The following is a 22409-nucleotide window of genomic DNA, read 5'->3' on the forward strand; positions in this document are numbered from 1 at the left end:
TCATTTAAAAAACGTTTTAATTCATTTTCGTTCATATATAAATGTATTGCTTTTTATGATAAAAGATATTTGCACAAGGGATACAGCATACATAATACTTAAAGTTTCATAAATAAATTAAGAGCAGAAAGAAATGTAAATGCACTGGATAGATCAACAGAGACATGTTGTTTATCTGTTGTTTTTTACCTGTTGAGGGTTTGTTTAAAAGAGGGTTTAATGCAAAACACCTCACACATTTCATTGGAAAATGATTATTTACACACAACTTCAAGACATATTAGTATCGTCTTTTGACTCTGTCATAAGCTGAGAGCAGTTCGTCTGATTGCTTTGTCTCCTCGACACAAAGGATATCTCCCTGTTTCCCTCACCCGGCGAGGTGCTGGAGATGTGGCGGAAGAGTTTCTGGATGCCGGTGTCACGTAGCGACTCCCTGAAGGAGCGGGCCGCAAACATGTACAGGACAGGATTAATGCTGCTGCTGATAAAGACCATTGCTCCCGCTACAAATGCCATGGTTTGTCTAGCAGCTTCCAGGTTAAGTGCTATATTACTCTTTGAGTCATCAATGGCCAGAATAACGATGGAGATGATGTTTCCTATATGATGTGGTGTCCAGCAAATGGCAAACGCAACCACTACGCTTGCAATCAAGACAGTGGACTTGCGTTTGGACCTGAAGTTCATCTGAGTTATACGACTGCACAAACACCCATAACAGACCACAAGAATGGAGAAGGGCAGCATGTATCCCACCACCGTCTCTAGCAACAAACACACCAGCTCTTGAGTGTCAGAAGTATACTCGCGATACAGGCAATGCGTCTTACCATCGTCCACCCCGATAGTTTGAGTCGGAATAATAGGTATGCTGAACAGGAACCCTGCTGACCACAGGGCAAGGAGGACTTTATTCAAGGCTTGTTTCTTCTTCCAAACTACAGAGACGAAGGGATAACGCACGGCGACGAAACGCTCCACACTCATGAGCGTGATGAGGAAAACGCTGCTGTACATACAGGCGTTGATCACGAACACCATGGCTTTGCAGCATGTCACTCCGAAGACCCAGGACTGTGCGAGGGAGTAGATCCACAGAGGGAGTGTAATGAGGACCACCAGATCTGCCGCCGCGAGGTGCAAGATGAGAACCACTGTGTGTGAGCGCTTCTTCACATGCTTCAGGATGGTCCAGATCACAAGCAGGTTGCCAGGAGCACCAACCAAGAAGGACAGACCCAGGATCACACACGCCACCACTGTTCCACCATCAAATTCCTCAAGGGCCATTTCCTCCAACGGAGACCGTGTATGTGAGATGTTCATTCTGCCAAAGTATGTGTGCTGACTGTGGTGTCTGGGTGCAAAAAAACCCTAAAGTTTTCACTTCCTCTTTATGGAAGGACTGCACAGGAACAAAGTTTACTGACATGGCTTTTTAAGACACAGAATGTGACTCACACATGTCATCAAAATTATGGTAAAAGATAAAGAGTAAATCATTAGGAAATCATACATTTAAATGAAATTACTTAATTCTTTGTAGACAAGTTGCTGTATAGCTTCACTAAAAGGAAAGACAGATGAAAACCTTAAAGCTGTTTACCTTTTTTTTTAAAGAAATTCAGTCAAACTTACAGTATATATGCAGTACTGGAAAAGTATTTTCTTTTTTGCTTGGTTACCCTCTCACCCCGTCTAAATTTTCCAGATCTTCAAAGACATGTTTGTATCAAACAAAAATACCCTGAATAAATACAAAAAGCAGTCTTCAAAGTTCATTAATTTATTTAATGTGCTAAAAGAGAAATCCTAAACAATTTGGCTCTACACCTGCAACTTATGGCCCTCTTAGTGGCACAAAATAACATGAAGTATTTTGTTTTACTACAGGCAACACTTCAGACATTGCTGTGTAGGAATCTTGGCCCACTTGTCCTGACTGGAGTAATTTTAGTCAGCTGCCCGCGCTTTATTTTCTGTATTTGTTCATAATGGCTCTCAGTGATTTGCTAGATTCCCAAACGTGATAGATATGATTGATAGATATGAATAACTTTTGTTTCTTATTAAATTCTTAAATTTAATTGGATTGGAACTTAATGTATTGATTGATTGTCACAACTCTTTCTTTCTAGAGTTGTGACAGTAACTTTATATAGCAAATTTGGGAATCACATTTAATGAAATATTTATTAAAAGGGTGATTAGGTGATTTTTGGCTGACATTCAAAATAGTTTGATGTGCCAAAATCATTATAGTAAATGCTCCAAAAAACCCCAACAAAAAGAAAACAAAACAAAAAAAAAAAAACCCTCGTCCCCTCGTCCCCACACACACCCACAAACGTACACACAAAATAATAGAACAATTCTGAAAGAGGAGAAATAAGTTTTCACTCTATTGTATTGTGGGTTGTCACCAAGAAAAACATGCCAGGGTCAGTTTTTCTCTTCCTGCTGCAGTTTTATTATGAATCTTTATTTAGTCATAACACAATACAAACAATACATCTCAAAAATAAGCTTTCAAATGCATCTGCGTCTGGTGACATCAAGAAAGGTTTAAGCAAGGTTGCAACTCAAACCACAGTGTTTGCTAATATGGGGCGGTCAGCTTAATTCCCATGCTTCTTCTGATGTCTTCAACAAGGGAATAAAAAAAGCAGAATTCAGGGTTGTTGCTTTTTTTCTGTACTTCTGCACTCTGTATGTTGTGAAATCTTACTTTTGTGCCCAATGTACATTTTAGTGGCAAAAAATATACAACTTGATAATATCTTTATTCACAATAACTGAAGCATCTCAGGCAGGAATAAAATAACATACTTTGTTATGCAAGACATTTCCTGTTTCTAAAATGGAATAATACATTTTTGATACGTCACCAAAGTTATAAAACAGTAACAAACTGCTGTCCTTGTTGAGTTTCATTTGCTTTTAAACTACATATAAGCAATCTGGTGATAAGTAAGCAAATTGTTTTTGTTTTTTTGTTTGTTTGTTTTTTTTACTATGAAAACACAATATATATATAACAGAAAATAATGATAAATTTAGAATTTCACAATATATTCTTCAGCAACAACCATAAGTTCTTCTAAACATTTCTAACATATAGTAAGAAGTTCTATTGTTTTGACTGAATCTCAATTAAATCAAGGGCACAGCCATGTGGTAGTAAAGAGAAGTGCAACTCAATATTATCGTCAAACTTCTTAGATCACATTTGGTGTCAGTACTACAGAAAACATTCACTTCTCAGTCCAGTTTTCCCATAGCTGGAGTACTACCCCCAACAACATTTTTATTTGAAAGTTGTAGACGTGAGCTCTGTTTCTGCTGATCTCTGGTCCTTTTGCTGCTGTAATGCGAGGTCCTTGAGTCGATTTGTGTTTGAGGCCAGTTCCTGAAACAGTTTGACCAGACCAGACTCTCCAAGACTGCCTCTGAAGTTCCTGGCGAAGAAGGCGTATAATACAGGGTTCACTGAGCTGCTGATAAAAACCAGGGCTCCAGAGCTGAAGACAAAACTTTCCGGCACGCAGCCATGCCCTGTGTCTGTCCCAAAAATGCAAACTACATCAATAATATTAATAACGTGGTAGGGTAACCAGCACAGGAGGAAAACAAGCACTACAGTGTGAATGAGAACTTTGGATTTCTGTTTTGAATGAAATCTCATTTTCTTGAGCTGCGCAGCCACAAGACAGTAACAGATGCTTAGTGTAATGAAAGGCAGCACAAAGCCCAGCAACGTCTGCAGGCATAAAAAGACAATTTCTAGAGTATCGCTGTTGAAGTCTCTGACGAAGCACTGCTCGTTTTGCTCGCTTCCAGCCAAGGTCTGGGTTAAAACATCAGACAGTCCAAGAAGAAGCGCAAGAAGCCACAAAAATGCAATACATCCATTCATATTCTTTTCAGTCTTCCAGCGCATCATTAGAAATGGATGGCAGATGGCTAGATAGCGTTCCACGCTCATAAGAGTGATGAAGAAGATGCTGCTAAACATGCACACAGTGACAACACAGATTAAGATATTGCAAACTACCAATCCAAACTCAAAAGTGTGCACCAGGGAGTAGATCCAGGCAGGCAGAGTGATGAGGACCATCGTATCTGCCACTGCCAGATGAAGGATGAGGACCACAGTGTGAAAGCGCTGCTTGACGTGCCTCAGGATAGTCCAGATTACTAGCAGGTTCCCTGGAACTCCAACCAGGAAGGAAAGACCCAGTATAACACACGCCACTGTTGTCCCGCTGTCTAACTCCTCCGGGGCTTCTGAAGGTAACATCTTGATGGAGGGGTCCATGTCGGGAATGTGTTTTTGCGGCAGAGTTTGCACAAAAGAATTTAACTGCTGTTCAAGCAAGGCTCCACTTCCCTTTCTGAACAAATTGAAGAGAATGCAGATTTTAGCATGAGAAACAAATAAGGAATTTGTGCAAAGTTCCGTCCCTAATGTTGAAACTTCAGACATGTGATCTGTCTGACTTTAAAATTACGAATGCAAAGTGATGGTTGATTTTTGATTAAATTAATTTATTTGAAGTTATTCAATTTCAAGAATTTACATACTAAGATCACTTTCTCCACTTTTATGTTCTTTGTTTTGTTCTCTTTATTCCTGAATGAGATATGAATGCAAAAAGCATTAAAAAAGGTTGTGACAAAATAAATATAACAGCCATAATAGTTACAAATAAACCAAATAAAACTTACTATTAGAAAAGTTTAATAATAATAATAATAATAATAATACATTTTATTTGAAAGGCGCCTTTCTGGCACTCAAGGACACCGTACAGAGAACGAAAAATAGCAAAAACAATAAAATATAGCAATTAAAAATGGGTAGAATAAATACACAACAATGTATCTATATAAAATCTATATGTAAATCTATGTAAAAATCTATATAAAAATCTATGTAAAAAATCTATATAAAAATTAAGCAAACCAATTGTGTCATGTTGAAAAGGCAGATCTAAAAAGGTGTGTTTTAAGTTCGGTTTTAAATTTAGGGAATGACTTTATGTTTCTAAGGTGAGGTGGTAATGAGTTCCAGAGAATGCGATGACAGTCCCCGCTGTTGCGGTAGAAAATAAAAGGGAAGCTGGATTTGCTTTAAATTTCTCCCAACAAGTTTAACATTGGGATTTGTTACATCATGACCAAAGACTTTAACTTTGGACTCTGTCAACTTCATTTGTTGAATTTATATTTATCTGAAGAGTTAATTATTACCTTTAGCTACTGGGTATATTCCTCAAACAGGAAAATCTACACAAACTTGGGAATTAAATCAAATTTAGTCTCGAATACAAATATCTTATCATTAAGTTATCATATAAATATTTAAATGATAATTGTTTTTGATATACAATTGCTACAACACATATTACACAAGCACAATTAACTAGACTACATCCTTTAATTGTTTAGGGACTGAATTTTAAGTACATTTTAGTGGTATGTCTGGGTTTTATGTTATTTTCTTCTCTCTCCTCTCACCTGGGTTTCATCTGACAGTCTTCATACCTGCCCTAATTATGCTGTTTATCCCTTATTGTACATTTAGTTATAATATTCTCTTACCTCTGTGTCTTGATTGTTGCACTTACACTTGGTTTCTGTGGAAGGATTTCTCATTTCAGCTTTTGGTTTTGCTTTAGTTTCTTTAAAGGTTACTTTCTGACCTAAGCTGCATGACTCCCTTATTCACTCCTGCAATCAGTTTCTTTTCAGTGATTGCAGGAGTTGGCTGTGTCACATTGACACACCCAAAGTGACATCATAAAGTCTCCCTAATGTTTTTACATTGTGATATAGATGATTAATAGAGAAAATATGTACTACTATTATTTTAGACACATTGCTTCAACTATTTACAAAATTATCAAGCTTAGATTTGGGGTGGCTTCTAGGACTTTTCAGATGATAGACTGAATTAGGAAGACATTCGAAATTCCAGCTTTTACCTTGGTTGGGAACCACTAGATGAAGTATCTGGAGGACGCAGTATTTGGTTTTTACATAAGTATTGATTTGGATCCTGATCAGACAGGTTTAAACCCAGCAAAGGCCTACAATTTATTTAAGAAATTAAAACAGACAACTGATTAATGTGTGCAAAACACAAATATTAGAAGGTGGAAAGGAAAGCACAAATATTCAGATACACTAAATTACTGGTTGTCTTTTCAATACTACTGCCTAAGTACCTTGGTGCATACTTTGGTTTGCTTTGTAACTGTGTTACATAACTAATTATTTTTTTTAATATTGACCTGTTGTCCAATAGATATAGTTAATATGTTAGTATTTAACTAACAAACACTGACATTTCCTCTGAAACCCACTATAAGCAACTGTAGTACCACCAGCAATATGTGAAGAAAGACTCTACGAGGAAAACACTTAAAACTTGAGGAATTACTGTTATGTAACAAAAGGACATTTAGAAGTATGTAAGTATAATCCAAAATATGTAATCAAACTATTTCTCCATGCATTCTTTGTAATCCATGCCTTCAGATTTCTTCATACTTTAAAAGAATTCAGCATTTTAGCTGTATTTTAACTCCTCTTATCTAAAAGCTTGGAGATTTTTAGACATTCAAACCTTCATGGTGTCATTCAAATCTTGGGATGTGAATAGCTAAATCACTTGATCACATTTTTATCTTTACTCATCACAAATCACAAGTGATTTTCATCCCTCAGATATCTCAGTAACTATCTTAAACCATTACTGTTCTTTAAATGTATATAATTAGCCAACTCAACGCATGTGTTGTTTGCGGTAGCGGAAATAGGTCACTCTTTTAAAAAATGTGAACATTCCTCTAGAATTAGGTTGCTTATGTTGCAGAGCTTGTCCTGTAGGTTTTTTCCCCTAAAGAAATGACCCATCCTTTATTGTCAGAGGCTTGTTGTCAGTGTGTTTGCAAAGAAAACACAGTCAAATGTTCTACATATATTCTCGGTGTATTTTGTATTTTTTAAATAATGCAAAAGAATGAACTCCATTAAAATCATGCTCTATTTTGTATGATATCGCCCCCCTCAGAAAACCTTGAAATAATTGTAATCAGTTCAATTCAATATACCACAGCAATATGTCCTGGATAACATCATAATTTGTTGCCAAGCACTTCTAATCCATTTCACTTGCTTTCCCTTCTCCTCTTTAAATCTCTTTGTGGCCATATGGTTATATAACCGGGCAGTTTATAATCCAGATTAAATGTATCCACATTTTCTTTTCGTCATTTTGCAAAACAAAACACTTTTGAAGGAAATGTGGTGTATTGCTTCTTTTTTTTTTTTTTGGAGAATCTGTGTGAAGCTTATTTTTCGGGAAATTGTTCAAAATGTGTTTTCGTACTGTTAAACAGCCATTGAATTAATATTTAAAATGACACAGTGAGAGCGGTAGGTATTTTCCATTACTACGGCTTTAAAATCGTCCTGATGACGCTTGCTGGTCTTCTTCGTCCAGCTTCAGCCAGTGCTCCGTGGAATAAACACGACGATGTTGTTGACTGCTGTGTTCTTTGTCAACTGAAAGAACGGCTCAGTTGAGAATAAATAATCCTGGATTTCACGTCTAATTAAGCTGGAGACGAATTGTAAGTGACTGTTTGAGTGTTGTTTTGACGTTTGCGCACACTGCGAAACTACGTAGCTAATATTACAGTAAGCTAGTATGGGGTAACGTCAGCCAGGTAAATAACCCATGATCAGGGCGTTAGCATCTGTTATTTAACGTTTCATCTGCTGTAGTATTTTCGTTAGAATTATTGGAGATTGTAATCGTATTCTCGTTGTTTTTATGGTCTGTCGTCGAGTGAAAATGAATGGTTACACTTCATTTATAAGGGAAGTGTTGATGCTTTGCTAGGTGGAAGCTAGCTTCGTTTGGTAGCGCTAGCTACTGTATTTTTATTTTTTGGCTTATTCTTTTATCAACATTTTGCGCTATGTGTGTCACACTTGAATGTTGCATTATGTTTTATTGTTGATATAGAAGCAGGCGTGAAATTAGCACAGCAGTTTGATAGGTGGTGTGATTATGTAATATTTTCGCTTAGCTCTTTTAAGTTGAGCTAACGCTAGCCGTCTTGTTTGTGCTTTTACAGGCTGGTGGACGCTCGATTTTTACAGCTAAAGAAGTGGACCGGAGACCACGAAATGCCTCTGCTGTTTCTGGAGAGGTTTCCCTGGCCCAGCCTGCAGACCTACACTGCACTGAGTGTGGCTTTGCTGGCTGGCAGCATCTTCAGTGCCTATACTACTGTCACTGACCCAGGGTTTGGGGCCTTGGAAACTGATGACACGCCAGCTCCCTCTGATGTTGATCTTGAACATCTGAGCAATGCAGTTGGTAACACAGAACTGGCCAGAACTGTCTTGTGGTATCTAATTACAGACAGTCTGTTTGTATGGGTGAGTATCATCCACTTTGCAACTTTGCTATATTGTAGTAGCATGTTTGTTTATGATCAAAATTAATGGGGACTTCATTTTTTTTTCTGTCCTGACAGGTGCTAGTGAACACATTTTGCTGCTCTTTGATGTTAATTGCAAAAATGATCCAGTATGTGGTTTTTGGGCCCCTCAGAGTCAGTGAGAAGCAGGTGAGTTTTGTGTTGCCGTGGTCCAGTGTATTGTGTTTTTCAACATTGCAATTTTGCAACGCAAATGTTTTCAATCAGTACAACTCCTATGTTTGAAAGTTAATTTAAGAAGATGTCAGAGAAAGTATTCGGGTTTTAGTAAAACACGGGTAGACAAAATACAAATATTAAACAAGCCTCACCCATTTCTCTGTTTAAGATTTGCTATTTTTAAAACCAAAGTTTGTATGCGGATCTGCCATAAAGAAGTTAATGTTTTGGTTGAATCGTTTTTGACAACATTAATAATCAATATAGAATATTTGCACAACCATAAATTATGTACAAGTATTATGAATAGTTTCCTTCCAGTGCATTATATTTTGAGAATCGCATACTGACCTATTCATGGTTTTGTAGATCACAATAAACATTTGGGAATGGGAATCAGGACCTAATCTGTGTCTTGTCTTTTTGTGTATCAGCATCTTAAGGATAAATTCTGGAACTTCATCTTCTACAAGTTCATTTTCATATTTGGAGTGTTGAATGTGCAAACCGTAGAAGAAGTGGTCATGTGGTGTTTGTGGTTCTCAGCCTTGGTCTTTCTCCATCTCATGGTTCAGCTCTGCAAAGATCGCTTTGATTATGTAAGTATGTTCAAATGTATATGTTTTCACTACGTGACTGGTTGCGTTTGAATTTCCCAGGGTTTTGACAGATTAAGGCAAAGTAGTATTTTTTTTTTTTACCATACAGAATGACCTCGGAATAATTTACAGAAAGTTTTTATAACATTGTATTGTGTTGTAAAAACTAACCCTGGTCAGGAAAATTATCATGACTGTTGGCAAATAACTACATGTATTACTGGGGCCCTGTGACTGTGCTGTGGTTCATTTCAATGCTATTGCTTGTAGAAAAACGCCACAAAAAAGACAGCTGCTTATTAAAATGCCATTTGTGTAGATGTCACTAATTTGTGTATTTCAGTGATGATTTGAATATGCAAAAGCAATGCACATCCCTAAAATCTAATTTGAAAACATTTAGCACAGGTTAGCAAAAGGATTTACATTGAGATTTTCTTTCATTATGTGTACATATCAGTAATGTTTGTTGCCAAATATAGTAATGAAACCACAAGACCGTTTGGTTGCATGGTGTATCACTATCATGTATTACGTTTCAAAAGGTTCTAACTGTGAGGAAAACTGTCTGGCAGATGGGGGACAGGCTGTCTAATAAATTAGACTAAAGAACTCGGGTGACAGTCATTCACCGTACAATGGGTTTAGAGATTGGTACTCTACAAACCTTCACATTACTCTAAGTTGTTGTTTTTAAAGGTTTACAGAAACTCTCCATGTAGATGTTTGTACTCTAGATCTATTAATAGCTCAAAGCTCTGGCCTGTTTGCTTACTGATACAGTTTCAGTCCCAACATTGACTTGTCCTGTACTAGTTTGTGCTGTCCAGGTTTAAGGGGGTATCAGATGTAATTCCCTACTAGCATGACATTTTATACAGAGTTTTTAATTGATATTGTACATACAATGGCAAGTTGACTGGCTTGGTATGTTAGAAAAGTAGTTTATTCCACCAGTTCTTATCGTGTAATTACGGTAAATGTCTTGCATGAACATATTTTGCTTTGTATGCATACATTTACCCATCCCTCATCTTTTGGGTTTTATTGTAGACTTGCTTTTACTCATAATGGTTTTAGCCTAAAGCTACTCTCTTGTTGTCACACACAGATGCTTTTCTGTTTTTCTCTTCATGTACGTTTTCAGTAAAGATCAAACATTCAGGTTAAACAGCTGTAGACCAAAGATAAGAACGTTTAAGTCGTGTGAGAAAATATTGTAACCCACAAGACACCTGTGTACTTTCATGTAACTGAGCTGTTACAATATGCAGAAACTGATCCACTTTTGCCTTCCATGCGTAACAGATATTTAGATTAAGCTTACAGTTGTATAAGCAATGTGGACCTTGAAACATTTCAGGACTGCATGGCCTGTGGGAAACCAGCCACGATGAGCTGAAATGAGCACACATAAAATTGTGAGGTTTTTAGTTCTGATGAGCCAGAATTACTTGTGTTTTTAAAATTCTTTAACATGGTGGGCTGCTGGTGGACTGCCCTAGCGCCCCCACCACTGGGCATAGCAGGTTTTCTGGGGGAAACCCTGACCTGACTGCAGTCGTTACTATTACAGTGGTCTGACCAGGTTATTACTTTTAGGGGAAATTTGTTTTTCACATTGGGTTAAGCTAGCCTAGAAAATCAAATAATTTGAAATCTCAATTTTGTGTTGACATTAGTTTGAAATGAGTGACCTAAAAACACTAGCTAAAAAGAAAAAAAAAATCCCAACATAGTAATGCTTTTTGTTTTTCTTCTCTGTAGCTTTCTTTCTCCCCATCAACCCCGATGAACAGCCATGTGAGAGTGCTGTGCCTGCTGGTCTCCCTGCTCCTGGACTGCTGTGGCCTGGCTGTGGTCTGTGGCCTGCTGGGAGCCTCCCATGGCATGCACACACTCTCCTTTATGGCTGCAGAGGTAATGGCCTTCAGTTACACCCCATTTAAAACATGGGAGATCTGCTTTTTTAACATTGGAGAGCACGCTTTGTTTATTTTGCAAATCATTTTTATCAATCTATATTGATCATATTCAGAGTTTTTCTTTTGCAGTGTCTGGTAATTTGACAATATATATTTTGATTAATCAGTTAATGTTTGATTAAAATATTTTGCATGCGCTCAATCAATACATTTAATTGTTTAATCAATTCGTAACGCCGTGAGATAGAGGGGCCTGTCATTTGAATAAATGAACTTGTTCCAGCTGTTCCTCAACTATGTGTTGCAATACCCTGGGGAAATTAGTGCTATTTTTATTGGTTATTAATATCTAAATCAAAGGTGACATCATGGAAAATATCTTATCTGTAAATAATCTCATTAGCTCCCCCTACTCTCTCTTGATTTACCTGGCCCCAAATTTTATGAACATTTCTGAATATTTTCTCGCAGTTTGTTTGAAAGGCAAAATGCAGTTGTAAGATTTGTAGTAGATTAGAATGGAAAGTGATTTACAAGAAATTACATTGTTGAAATTTATATTTTTTTTCTCAGTGTCTGTTGGTGACGGTTCGCACTGGACATGTCATTATGAGGTAAGTCTGTTTAAAACCCTGACAGTCAGCCGCCTCCTCATGGGAGCAGCACCGATGAAGCCCAGCTCAAATTTAGAAATGGGCTAAACTTAGCAACCATGTTTATTTTCTTCTGGTTCTGTTAGTACCTGAAGACATTCAGCAGAAACTCTGACATAACTTTTAAATTTAGCAATTTCCTTTCTTGCATTTAAATATCATTCAGACCTGTGCATGATTTTGAAGTGGAACGAAAGGAATAAATGAGCTTAAGGTTATTTTTGCTTGTTTTTGGTTTTTTTTTTTTAGCAAATATAAATCTGAAAAATGTGGGTTGCCCTGGCATTGAGTATCTTTTTACTCTGACAGCCTTAATTCAAATTATTATTATTAAATTAAAATCCAGTATAATTGAATGCCTTAATAGGTTTCCTCATTTGTGAATAGAGTTCCTGTGTATGTAATTTAAGCTTTATCTCGGAAGAGCTGAATACAAATGCCCACAACAGATTCAGATTATTTTTGAAAATATAAAACATTTTTTAACAAAGTCAGTGAATACCTTGTATGATTTTAACAGTTGTGTTTTATCCTCAGGTACTCCATCCATCTGTGGGATCTGAACCATCCAGGAACCTGGGAGAGCAAAGGCACATACGTCTACTACACAGACTTCATCATGGAGCTGGCTATGCTCTTTCTGGATCTGATGCATCATATCCATATGCTGGTAAGGCAGGACATCAAACCAGTTTCTGAGCTAGAAATGAGAGTCTTGAACAGCCAACTAAGAGATCAACTGTAAGAATAGAGGCATTCACTGCATGTTGAGTCATACAACCCTCCAGGTGCATTTACACACCAGGATCACATGTTCAAATGGAAAACTGCAGAAAACAACAAGTGTTCATTATGTGCTTTACTTTCACATTCAACATTTTGTACCCAATACAGTTCAAAAATGTAATTTAAAACATTGTTCTACTGTTTGTCTACCTTACCTATCTACAGTATATGTTCATCTTGTTACAGCTGTTTGGTAACATCTGGCTGTCCATGGCGAGCTTGGTTATCTTTATGCAGTTGCGATATCTGTTCCATGAGGTCCAGCGGCGCATTCGCAGACACAAGAACTACCTTCGAGTCATCAACAACATGGAGGCCAGGTACTGAATCAAATGATGCTCTCTTTATTGATCCCGTTATTTAACTTGTATATTTCAAATGTCCTTAAGATTTAACAAAAGGTGTTGGCAAAAGCATGGCAAAGCTGTGTTTTTGATTTTTCTGTCAATAAGTTTTTATACTTTTTAAAAATATTTTTGTTTTGTGGATTGTAAAGAGATCTCTCAACTATGCTTTCCTTTTCTAAAATCCAGTACTTTAAAAAGTCTTAGTGCTAAAACTGTAATCATGTGATTGTTAATCCTTTATCTACAGTAATTCCCATTAATACTTGCCCTTACAAATATTTGCGTATAAATTGCATTTTGTGCAGGTTTGCAATTGCTACTGCAGAGGAACTGGCTGCAAATGATGACGACTGCGCCATCTGCTGGGACACCATGCTAACAGCACGCAAACTGCCCTGTGGCCATCTTTTCCACAAGTAAACAAGCCAGTGTTTCTGTCTTTTACATTTGTTTTTAAACCCTGTTTTGGACCAGGAGATTAAACCTTTGGGATGAAGTCTTTAACAAAGATGTGCTGGCCAAAACAGGTCTTATGCAATAAGTAAATGTAGTAATATCTGCATGATGGCTTTACAGCTCTTGCTTGCGTTCGTGGCTTGAGCAGGACACGTCATGTCCCACATGTCGAACATCCCTGAACATTAATGGGGACGGAGCTCCGGGTGGAAACCAGCAGCAGGGTCCTGGGTTGGAAGACAACATTGGCCCAGTAGGTGCTGCTCCAGAAACTCGGCCACACATCAACCAACACAATCACTTCTTCCACTTTGATGGTAAGTCTGCCAGACACAGATCCAGCAGTGAGTTGTGGAGGAAACCAAGACTCAGCTGTTGTTTTCTGTCTACGTGTTCTTGCAGGATCTCGCATTGCCAGCTGGCTGCCCAGTTTTTCTGTTGAAGTAATGCATACTACTAATATCTTGGGCATGGCTCAGGCTAACAACTCCCAGCTTATGGCCATGGTAAGTCCTAATTTATAATCACATGTACTTTAACTGAGGACAGTCTATTGTCACTTTGGCCTATCTTCAACCCTTGTTGAAACATTTTCTTAATTTGATGCAAATGTATCGGATGTTGGATAGCAACGGTTAAACACTAATATCATAAGGGCATTTTTGTATTAATTATTTGTGAGATATTTCTGAACAAAATAACTGCTGTAGAACTCCTAAGCTTGAACTTTGGAGGAAAAATATTTTGTAGTCATATTGATCCTTGTGCTTCACTTGAAACGTCTAAAAGGAGAAAAAGAATTGAGAAATTGTCCAGAACCTGTTTTTTTCCCCCCCATTTGGTAGAACAAAAATAGTGCAACCATTTTTGGTTGTGGCAAGTAAAAGACTTGCAAGGTTCATCGCCCTCCGTTCACATGCTACGCATTGCAACCACCAGCTTAGACAGTATCTGTCATTCTTCTGTTTGTATGAGCTACCTGGACATTGTTAGAAAATAAATCACTGAACTATCTGTTAATCTATCTTTCTAATCATCCATTATTAGCATTTCTTACTTCCTTACAGTCTGAATTTTTTTGTTCCATTTACAAAACCTGAAGACTGTAGAAATATTTGCATAATAGTGAACTTTTGTATTTAATACAACTTGTTAGGAAACTTTGGAAATTTGTTTCTGAAAAAGTATGATTTTTTATATTATATATTCTAACACACCTGAATAAAATAAATAGCTCAACAAAAAACCAAAATAATGTGTTTCTGGTTCAAAAGGCCCATCAGATTCAGGAGATGTTCCCTCAGGTGCCCTCCTACCTTGTTATTCAGGACCTGCAGCTGACCCGTTCCGTTGAGGTCACTACAGACAACATTTTGGAAGGACGAATCCAGGTGCCTTTCCCTGCACAGGTTAGCGAAGCCATATTTCATGTTGAGCTTTCCATATGAACACACAGGTTTGCTTTGTAGATATTCTCCTCTTGTTCTTATTTTCCTCTTGTTGTTAGGCCATAGAGCGCGGTCCGCTCCAGGGGGGCCAAGCAGAAGATGAGCAGCCAGGTCCCAGCGGAGAAGCAGAGCAGAACCCCAGTGAGTCAGATAACATGGAAGCCAGAGGCGGCCGCTTCTCCAAGTCTGCCGAGGAGAGGCAGAAGATGCTAAAGCTGAGAAAAGAAGAAATGCTCCAGCAAGCGCGCAGGTTGGCTTTATTACATTTGAGTAGAGATGCACTGAAGTTCAAATCCGATCCAATTTGTTTTGATGTTGAAATGCATTTAGTGGAAGTAAAATAGTAAAAAAGTGATTATAAAACATTTATCGCATGTTTAATTTCTTTTATTTTAAAAAGTCAGATCTACATGAGATGTCTTAGGTTTGTGCCATGACGGTCACCTTTTTCATGTTAAATTTGCTTTCATAACGGTTCTTCCTGGCTCTCCTCCTCCACCTAGGAGATTTCTAAACAAGGGTGAAGAAGATAATGAGGAGGACTTGCCCAGACTGGAAGAGGACTCACTCACACAACTGGACTCCACTGTGCTGAGGCGTAGAACCATGGCAGCAGCTGCAGAGAGACGCATGCAACACCAAGAGGAACCTGCGCCCTGAAACACGTGAAGGACTTGAACAAGAAAGTATACCATTTCATCATCCTAAGAGGCAACAAGACCTATTTCAGCCTTTCCCCATTTGGTCTAGTCAATAGTTATCACCTTTGTAAAACTCTTAATTAAAAAGCATTGCAAATATGGCCTGTGGACTGTTCTGGGCAGCCTGAAGAAGGTGAGACTATTGAAAGTGGCCTCTGCTATTCTATCCTGAATATTTGGAGCATAATAGAAAGTGATGGGTTGTGGCAAGTAAAAGACTTACAAGGTTGCATCGCCCTCCGTTCACATGCTACGCATTGCAACCACCAGCTTAGACAGTATCTGTCAATATTTGGACTCTGTCAAAAACGAGCACATTTTGCATTCAGACACAATTACAAGAACATATTTTTTGAGCGTTGTCAGAAAGTGTAATTTCTAGATGAAGCTCCTACGAGTCTTTTTATTACTTTTGGTCTCTTGCTTTGCTTATGGCAGAAACACCATATTCCTGATGAAGAAATTCATCTGATCTATTTGTGTGTACATTTTAATAGTTTCAACTGTGAAATAAGTAGCAAAGCTTTTATTTCTTACCTTGGAGTAAGAGAATGTCACTTTAATATTGGTCAGCCTTTCAGTCAACCATGAATGTTTCTATCAAAAGAAATGCTGCAAAGTGTTTTTGTTTTGACCCGCAAGGGTTGTTCTGTGTTACGTGTTATATCACCCATTGTAAACAGTTTGCATTTTGTTATTTAACAAGATGGGGAAAGTTTGGCATGTAAATCTTTTTCTGATACTGATTTTCAGCAAATGGGGACAGATAACATTTTTTGTGCAAGTACACTGGGTATTTTCCTCTCTTTTAAAAATGACCCTCAACTGATGAGCAGGTAAATGTTTTCAGCTGAGTGTGGGGTTGTAAGTGATATTTGTAGGGTTTAAAGTTGTTTAATCTGCAGCAGCTGCACTTGCTGCATGTTCCTGGTGGATGTTAAGCCACTCGTGAGAATCTTGAATACCTTACCTATAAAAAATTATTTTAGTACCTCAGCAAATTACTGGACCTAAAATGTTGTGCTTGTTTAACTTCTATAAATGGATTGAATTAAGATCTATAAAGAGACTTCTGGGTAACTCATTTGAGCTGCCATTGTGTAATCTGCAAACTAAAAAGGAAAACTTTAAAAGCCACTAACTTCATTTGTTTCAAAAGTACACCAATGGAGAAACTTTGTCTCTTGAACAAAGTTTGTCGCTTGAATGCGTTCCTGATTGAGACATATCAGTAGACAAAGGAGTGGAGATTGTGGATCACTGCAGTGTATTAAAAAAGACAGTTTCAAAATGCATGAAATGTTGACAAGCCATTTTGTGTCCATACACCAAAGATCAGCCATAAAGCTTACACTAGAAGTTAAAGTGTTGTAATTCTTTATTTTGTATTAATTTTAGTTCCCTTGGTCAGGAGTGCTATATAAATATATAATCCAGAAACTGGAATTTTTTTCAGTTTTTTACTTAGCAACTTTAAAAGCCCATTACTTTTACCTGCTCATGGTTTCCTTCCATAACTATTACTAATTTAATCAAGAATCAGATTTTTTTTCTTTTTTTTGGATTGAGCTTTCCCATATTTTGTGCCTAAATCAAGGATGGTTTAGTTAATTTCTGTAAATCTAGTTTTTGTAAAATATGTTGATATGGAAGACTCAATAAACAGAGCTACAGCTTTTCAAGAAATGTGTATTTCTTTCTTTTTCTGTTTTAAAGAGCATGGTATTGTAAAATGAAATTCCTTCAAATGCATTTTGCATGTACAGTACAGACCAAAAGTTTGGACACACCTTCTAATTCAATGGGTTTTCTTTATTTTCATGACTATTTATAAGGCAAGAAATCCCACTTATTAACCTGACAGGGCACACCTATGAAGTGAAAACCATTTCAGGTGACTACCTCTTGAAGCTCATCAAGAAAATGCAGAGTGTGTGCAAAGCAGTAATCACAGCAAAAGGTTGCTACTTTGAAGAAACTAGAATATAAGGGGTATTTTCAGTTGTTTTACACTTTTTTGTTTAGTGCATATTTCCACATGTGTTATTCATAGTTTGATGCCTTCAGTGTGATTCTACAATGTCAATAGTCATGAAAATAAAGGAAACTCATTGAATTAAAAGGTGTGTCCAAACTTTTGGTCTGTACTGTATGTACATCACCTTTGGGTTTATGGCTCCAACAAAATTGATTGATGGATGCCAAAGTTCCTGAGGGCCGACTCATAAAAGGACACAGGACTACTGTAGTATCTATTTAGATTGCCATAGTTGGATTGTTTCTTATGTCACTGGACTGCACCCTTAAACTCATAAAGATGTGTTGGTCATGACTGATCCAACTCAATGTGCCAGCTCAAAATCGTTTACGATGTTAAACAATTCCTTCACTCCATAGTAATTTTATTGAGATGCCACAGTGCACAGATCATTTAGAAGTCCTAATTTTGCGAATCTATGTATTCGTGACAAAGCATGGCTAGATGTTGACCCACGATGAAAGGAGAACTGACTGTGAGCGAGCCTTCGTTTGAGCCAAATGATGCGGATCCCAAACGAAGAGCCGCAATTCTCATCACCTCAACATCTATGCCACGTCATACGCTGTTGGGCGGAAGCGGCAGCCACAACACCCACGGTGCTCTGCGTAAGTATGAAGCCCAGCCTCATTCAGAACTAACGCGGATCCCTGTTCATTATATCCGTGTGGGAATTCAGCTGGACAGTATCTCACTGGGGTTTTCACTGGTAAGCTAACAGTTCTGCTCGGTTATAAACATTTAGTTGTAGTTGTATTTTGTACACTGGGAAGTAGAAGTTCCTGGAAACGGCTCGGTTAGGTCTGTTTGCTTGAGTTAAAGTGGCCTCGTGTAGGACAAAAGTCATTGAAAGCTAACAAATTTTACTTTTTTAATATTTATGTCAATGAAGGCGTTGTGTTGTCAAGGATATTTATTTTACAATGCGCTACTGGTAGACTCGCTTTCAGTTATTGATTTACACAGTACATCCTTGTGTACTGTGTATTCTGGCTCATAGATGGGTTAAGAGCAATAAAGTGTAAAACTACATTATTATTATTATTATTTTTATACATTATTAACATGGAAACTCAACTTAAGGTAGGGCTAAATCGGGAAAAGAGATGAACCACTTAAGATTGCACATTGTGGACTGTGCCTGGCCTCATCCTGGAAACTTAGAATCATGAATGGAGCGTCATACTGTCAAAGGATGTGTGTTAGTTGTAGGTGCGACTGTAATCTCGTTCAACTTGTTTCGTAATCTTCAGGGCCTGAAAATGTTTCACAGAAGGAAGCTATAGTGGTCAGGTCAAAGTTTTGTGTCACCGAGCAAATATATTCACTCTCTGGACTGAACAAGTTGACATGTATGTGTTTTACAATTAAACTGAAGAAAACTGTATAAAGGTTTTGTGTCTTAAAATACCACTATTTTTAATTTGATGTCTTGTGTGTCTTCTAGACAGAGATTGTGGAATGCTGCTGGACGAGTCTCCACTTTTTGATCCCTCTTTGCTTCAGGAGTTGGACTGGAACAGCAACACCGTGTCCTTCTCTCCCCCCATCTCACCAACCAACCCAGGAGATGACCTGGAGCTCAGGCCGCTGTGCACAGCAGATTTTAATAAAGGTCAGTCAGGATTACTTATTTCAGATCTCTATATATACCTAAAAATCTGAATACTTCATTAGACACGAATCGTATTTTCAATTTGACAGGGAGATGTAATCGACTTCCTTTGTTGCTTTTGTTTTCCAGGATTCTTTGAAGTTTTAGCTCAACTTACCAAGACAGGCGATGTCACGGAAGAGCAGTTTGTTAGTAAGTGGCACTTAATGCTGCAAAATAATTAATCTCTTAATAATTTTACCATCAGTTTTTTCAAAGTCTTTGACTGCAAATCTTGCTACCACTTTTAAATTCATTAAAACCTACATCTGCAACATTGCCACACACATGAGCAATTAGGTTAAAAAAATGTTACTTGTCATTTAATTCAACCATATATATTCATATACTTTATGGACTCATTACACACAGAATTCTATATTTCAGCAACAAGTGAGAAAAACCAGGTAAGGCTAGACGAAACTATACTGTAGTCAAAACTCAGACATAACACAGAATGATATGTTTCTGAGAAAAAAAATCAAACTTCCTCCTGTGCACAAACTAGTTCCAGTTCTCCTGAGAAGGTACACCACAATAGACCATACACACTGAGAAGGGGTGGAAAAGGCCTTGGGGCAGTCACAATATAAACATCATAGCACACATTGTAGAAAACACACTAGATGGAAAACATTAATAAAAAAAGGTTTGTCTTTTAGAAAGGTGTTCTGTTTTCTGTTTGTTCTAGGTAAGTTCAAGCACATGAAGACAACAGGAAACTACTATGTCGTCGTCGTCGAGGATAAAAACCTGGGACAAATTATCGCCACAGCCACGCTGATCATTGAACACAAATTTATTCATTCCTGTGCCAAGGTACAGCACACTGATCAGGAAGCTTGGGTAGTCCAGAGCAAAGAGCCATGATCTCTTTCGATTCTCCCTATCACCACTTATTAGTTACACATTAATGCACTGATTAGAACCCTAATATTCAGTTTTTTTTCTTTCTTTTGTTACATATACATTGCTTTTCTAAAATCAAGACAAATAAATTTCACCTTGTAAAAACAACAGATTCTGAAAATGAACAAAATGAAGATCTGCTGCTTTACTTTATTTGTAGAGAGGCCGGGTGGAGGAGGTGGTTGTCAGTGATATATGCAGAGGAAAGCAGCTCGGGAAACTGTGAGTAGGCCTGTGCAAACCTGACAGCCCATATAGTTTTTATACTTATGAAAGAGATAAAGGGTAAATATTTGCTTTACTGCTGCAGTAGCATTTAGTCAGAGTAAATGTGTAAGAAAGTACAAAATTGATGAAAACTTTACTGGCTTTCAAAAGTATGCACAATCCTTGTAAAATGCCATGTTTTCATCATGTGAAATAGTGAGATCAGGATAAATCATTTTAAAGTTTTTTCCTCATGTAGTGTGATGTCAATTTAATTATAAACTGAAGAAGGCATTCTAAAAATTTAATGTTTTTCCCAAAACTTTAAAAGATCAGATACAGAATTGTTAGGGAGCTTCCCAAAAATTTCTAGCAAGTACTGGTTATGTTTAACATACAAGAGCAATCTCCTGTACCCTGTCTGGATCAATAAATTGAATATATCCACATGAATATCTCATGTGGAAGGATGTATTTATAGTCTGATGAAACTAAACTTTGTGCCACAGTTAGAAAATGTTTGACAGAAACATAACCAAAAGTACCATTCCCGGAGTTGAAACATGGTGGTGGCAGCATCATAAAACAGGGAGACTGTTTTTTAATTAGTTGCAGTCTCATTACATCACAAGACCTGGTATATTTTAAGAGGTATTTTGACCTTTGACAAATGCTGTACATAAAATAGTTTGTCTCTTTCTTCTTGCAGGTTAATGTCAACGCTTACTCTTCTCAGCAAAAAACTTAACTGCTACAAAATCACTCTGGAATGTGCGCCCAAAAACGTGGCTTTCTACCAAAAATTCGGATATGCCTCCTCGGATGAAACTTACATGCAGTGCAGATTCTTCGACTGAGGAGAGCTGCAGCTTTAACCACCTCAGTTTTTGGGGCTTGGACCATTTTTACATCTGATATCAGCACTTGCAATGGGGGTCTTTAGCACTAGCTCCCAGGGATTCGGTTTGATCAAGGTATCTTAATTTCTGAAAACTTGAGCGTCAGTTTATTGAAGCTCAGTTTGACAATAATCCACCCTTTGGTAACCGCTGCTACCTCACCAGGGTGGGTGTTTGCTGTTATTTTACCTTCATCCGTCTTAAAGAATGTATGTATTGTCTTACTTTCTCAGAGAAAAAGGGTAATTGAGTACAAAAAGGACAAAGAACATGATTTTACTGCTACACTACAAGTAAAGACAATCCTACAAAAACATTAAATTTGGCTTTTATCATATGGAAAAAAAGTAAAGCTTTTTCCCCATGTTTCTTTTAAGCTACACATTCTCATTATCCAATTTGGCCTAAAATGATAGTTTTCTCCCACCAATTAATAGCAACTGTTGACGTTCATGAGATCTGGGTTTCACTTTTCTAGTCTGATTGGTACGAAGTGCTCTTTTTCTCAGCATATTGGTTTTGTTGTTGGGTACCTATAATGAAGTTTTGAATACAAGAAGACTGTTAAACTATTTCCAGTGGAGAAAAAAAACATTTTCAAAGGTAGTGGTAATAATTTGATAAGGGTGTTTTTTTAGTTGGTTAACTGGATTTAGCATTAAGCATTTTGTAAAAGAAATGACAAGTGATTTTTGTAAATTCACTTTTATTTAAGCTTTTGTAGTTGTTTTATAATTATGCTTTTATTCTGGGGCACGTATTTAAAATAACTTATTTCCAAATGTAAATCCAATAAAATATTCTATGATCAAGAGTTTCACATTTTTCTGCTATGAGATTAACTCAACGGATCAAGTTGTTAGTCAGGGCTCCTTTTGCATGAATTACTGCATCAGTGGTATGCACTATGGACACAGAATGCTTAAATCTCTGCTTCATTTTTAAAAGCCTAATTCCTCTTGAGGCTCATTCTGCATCTGTCCATCACACATTTCTTTCCACTCAGCTTTCAAGTCATATGCTGGAAAAAAGCACCATAGTCATTAAAAATAGCTTTTTTTCTGGCAATTTGAATTTGGTATCTTTAGATGCAAGCAAAATCATGA

The 22409-nt window shown here is 37.4% G+C and overlaps 4 protein-coding genes across 8 annotated transcripts; 2 read left to right on the plus strand and 2 right to left on the minus strand.

Moving 5' to 3' along the window:
* Window positions 1-2285, minus strand: LOC116719251 (leukotriene B4 receptor 1). The gene has a single exon (XM_032561733.1). It carries the CDS (start codon window positions 1327-1329, stop codon window positions 271-273), a length of 1059 nt encoding a protein of 352 aa, XP_032417624.1. The 5' UTR covers window positions 1330-2285; the 3' UTR covers window positions 1-270.
* Window positions 2286-2464: 179 nt separating this feature from the next.
* LOC116719252 (leukotriene B4 receptor 1-like) lies at window positions 2465-5859 on the minus strand. Of its 2 annotated transcripts, none has more exons than XM_032561734.1 (2): window positions 5608-5859; window positions 2465-4397 (listed from the first exon to the last, which is right to left on the minus strand). In XM_032561734.1, the coding sequence occupies exon 2, from the start codon at window positions 4319-4321 to the stop codon at window positions 3311-3313; it is 1011 nt and encodes a 336-aa protein (XP_032417625.1). In that variant the 5' UTR covers window positions 4322-4397; window positions 5608-5859; the 3' UTR covers window positions 2465-3310. The 2 variants fall into 2 exon arrangements, with proteins under 2 accessions (XP_032417625.1, XP_032417626.1); XM_032561735.1 differs by lacking the exon at window positions 5608-5859 and adding an exon at window positions 4732-4922.
* Window positions 5860-7475: 1616 nt separating this feature from the next.
* Window positions 7476-17282, plus strand: LOC116718588 (E3 ubiquitin-protein ligase AMFR). Of its 3 annotated transcripts, none has more exons than XM_032560708.1 (14): window positions 7476-7643; window positions 8154-8460; window positions 8559-8651; window positions 9116-9280; window positions 11048-11200; window positions 11779-11819; window positions 12396-12528; window positions 12831-12964; window positions 13297-13407; window positions 13568-13764; window positions 13850-13953; window positions 14776-14856; window positions 14955-15145; window positions 15399-17282. In XM_032560708.1, the coding sequence occupies exons 2-14, from the start codon at window positions 8206-8208 to the stop codon at window positions 15553-15555; spliced, it is 1815 nt and encodes a 604-aa protein (XP_032416599.1). In that variant the 5' UTR covers window positions 7476-7643; window positions 8154-8205; the 3' UTR covers window positions 15556-17282. The 3 variants fall into 3 exon arrangements, with proteins under 3 accessions (XP_032416599.1, XP_032416597.1, XP_032416598.1); XM_032560706.1 differs by having other exon boundaries at window positions 7477-7643; window positions 14722-14856; XM_032560707.1 differs by lacking the exon at window positions 7476-7643 and adding an exon at window positions 7721-7739 and having other exon boundaries at window positions 14722-14856.
* Window positions 17283-18212: 930 nt separating this feature from the next.
* Window positions 18213-22117, plus strand: gnpnat1 (glucosamine-phosphate N-acetyltransferase 1). Of its 2 annotated transcripts, none has more exons than XM_032561234.1 (6): window positions 18213-18343; window positions 19082-19249; window positions 19379-19441; window positions 19980-20107; window positions 20358-20419; window positions 21114-22117. In XM_032561234.1, the coding sequence occupies exons 2-6, from the start codon at window positions 19096-19098 to the stop codon at window positions 21259-21261; spliced, it is 555 nt and encodes a 184-aa protein (XP_032417125.1). In that variant the 5' UTR covers window positions 18213-18343; window positions 19082-19095; the 3' UTR covers window positions 21262-22117. The 2 variants fall into 2 exon arrangements, with proteins under 2 accessions (XP_032417125.1, XP_032417126.1); XM_032561235.1 differs by having other exon boundaries at window positions 18233-18316.
* The last annotated feature ends 292 nt before the right edge of the window (window positions 22118-22409 follow it).

This window comes from Xiphophorus hellerii, chromosome 4 (assembly GCF_003331165.1).
Source record: "Xiphophorus hellerii strain 12219 chromosome 4, Xiphophorus_hellerii-4.1, whole genome shotgun sequence".
NCBI lineage: Eukaryota > Metazoa > Chordata > Actinopteri > Cyprinodontiformes > Poeciliidae > Xiphophorus > Xiphophorus hellerii.

What these genes read in the sequence shown, in the direction of transcription:
- LOC116719252 (XM_032561734.1), bottom strand. Translation starts at nt 4,321, where the DNA reads ATGGACCCCTCCATCAAGATGTTACCTTCAGAAGCCCCGGAGGAGTTA.
- gnpnat1 (XM_032561234.1), top strand. Translation starts at nt 19,096, where the DNA reads ATGCTGCTGGACGAGTCTCCACTTTTTGATCCCTCTTTGCTTCAGGAG. An exon ending in CACAGCAGATTTTAATAAAG is followed by an intron (nt 19,250 to 19,378) that starts GTCAGTCAGGAT and finishes TTTGTTTTCCAG; the next exon opens with GATTCTTTGAAGTTTTAGCT. An exon ending in GGAAAGCAGCTCGGGAAACT is followed by an intron (nt 20,420 to 21,113) that starts GTGAGTAGGCCT and finishes TTCTTCTTGCAG; the next exon opens with GTTAATGTCAACGCTTACTC.
- LOC116718588 (XM_032560706.1), top strand. Translation starts at nt 8,206, where the DNA reads ATGCCTCTGCTGTTTCTGGAGAGGTTTCCCTGGCCCAGCCTGCAGACC. An exon ending in TGCATCATATCCATATGCTG is followed by an intron (nt 12,529 to 12,830) that starts GTAAGGCAGGAC and finishes ATCTTGTTACAG; the next exon opens with CTGTTTGGTAACATCTGGCT. An exon ending in TCACTTCTTCCACTTTGATG is followed by an intron (nt 13,765 to 13,849) that starts GTAAGTCTGCCA and finishes GTGTTCTTGCAG; the next exon opens with GATCTCGCATTGCCAGCTGG.
- LOC116719251 (XM_032561733.1), bottom strand. Translation starts at nt 1,329, where the DNA reads ATGAACATCTCACATACACGGTCTCCGTTGGAGGAAATGGCCCTTGAG.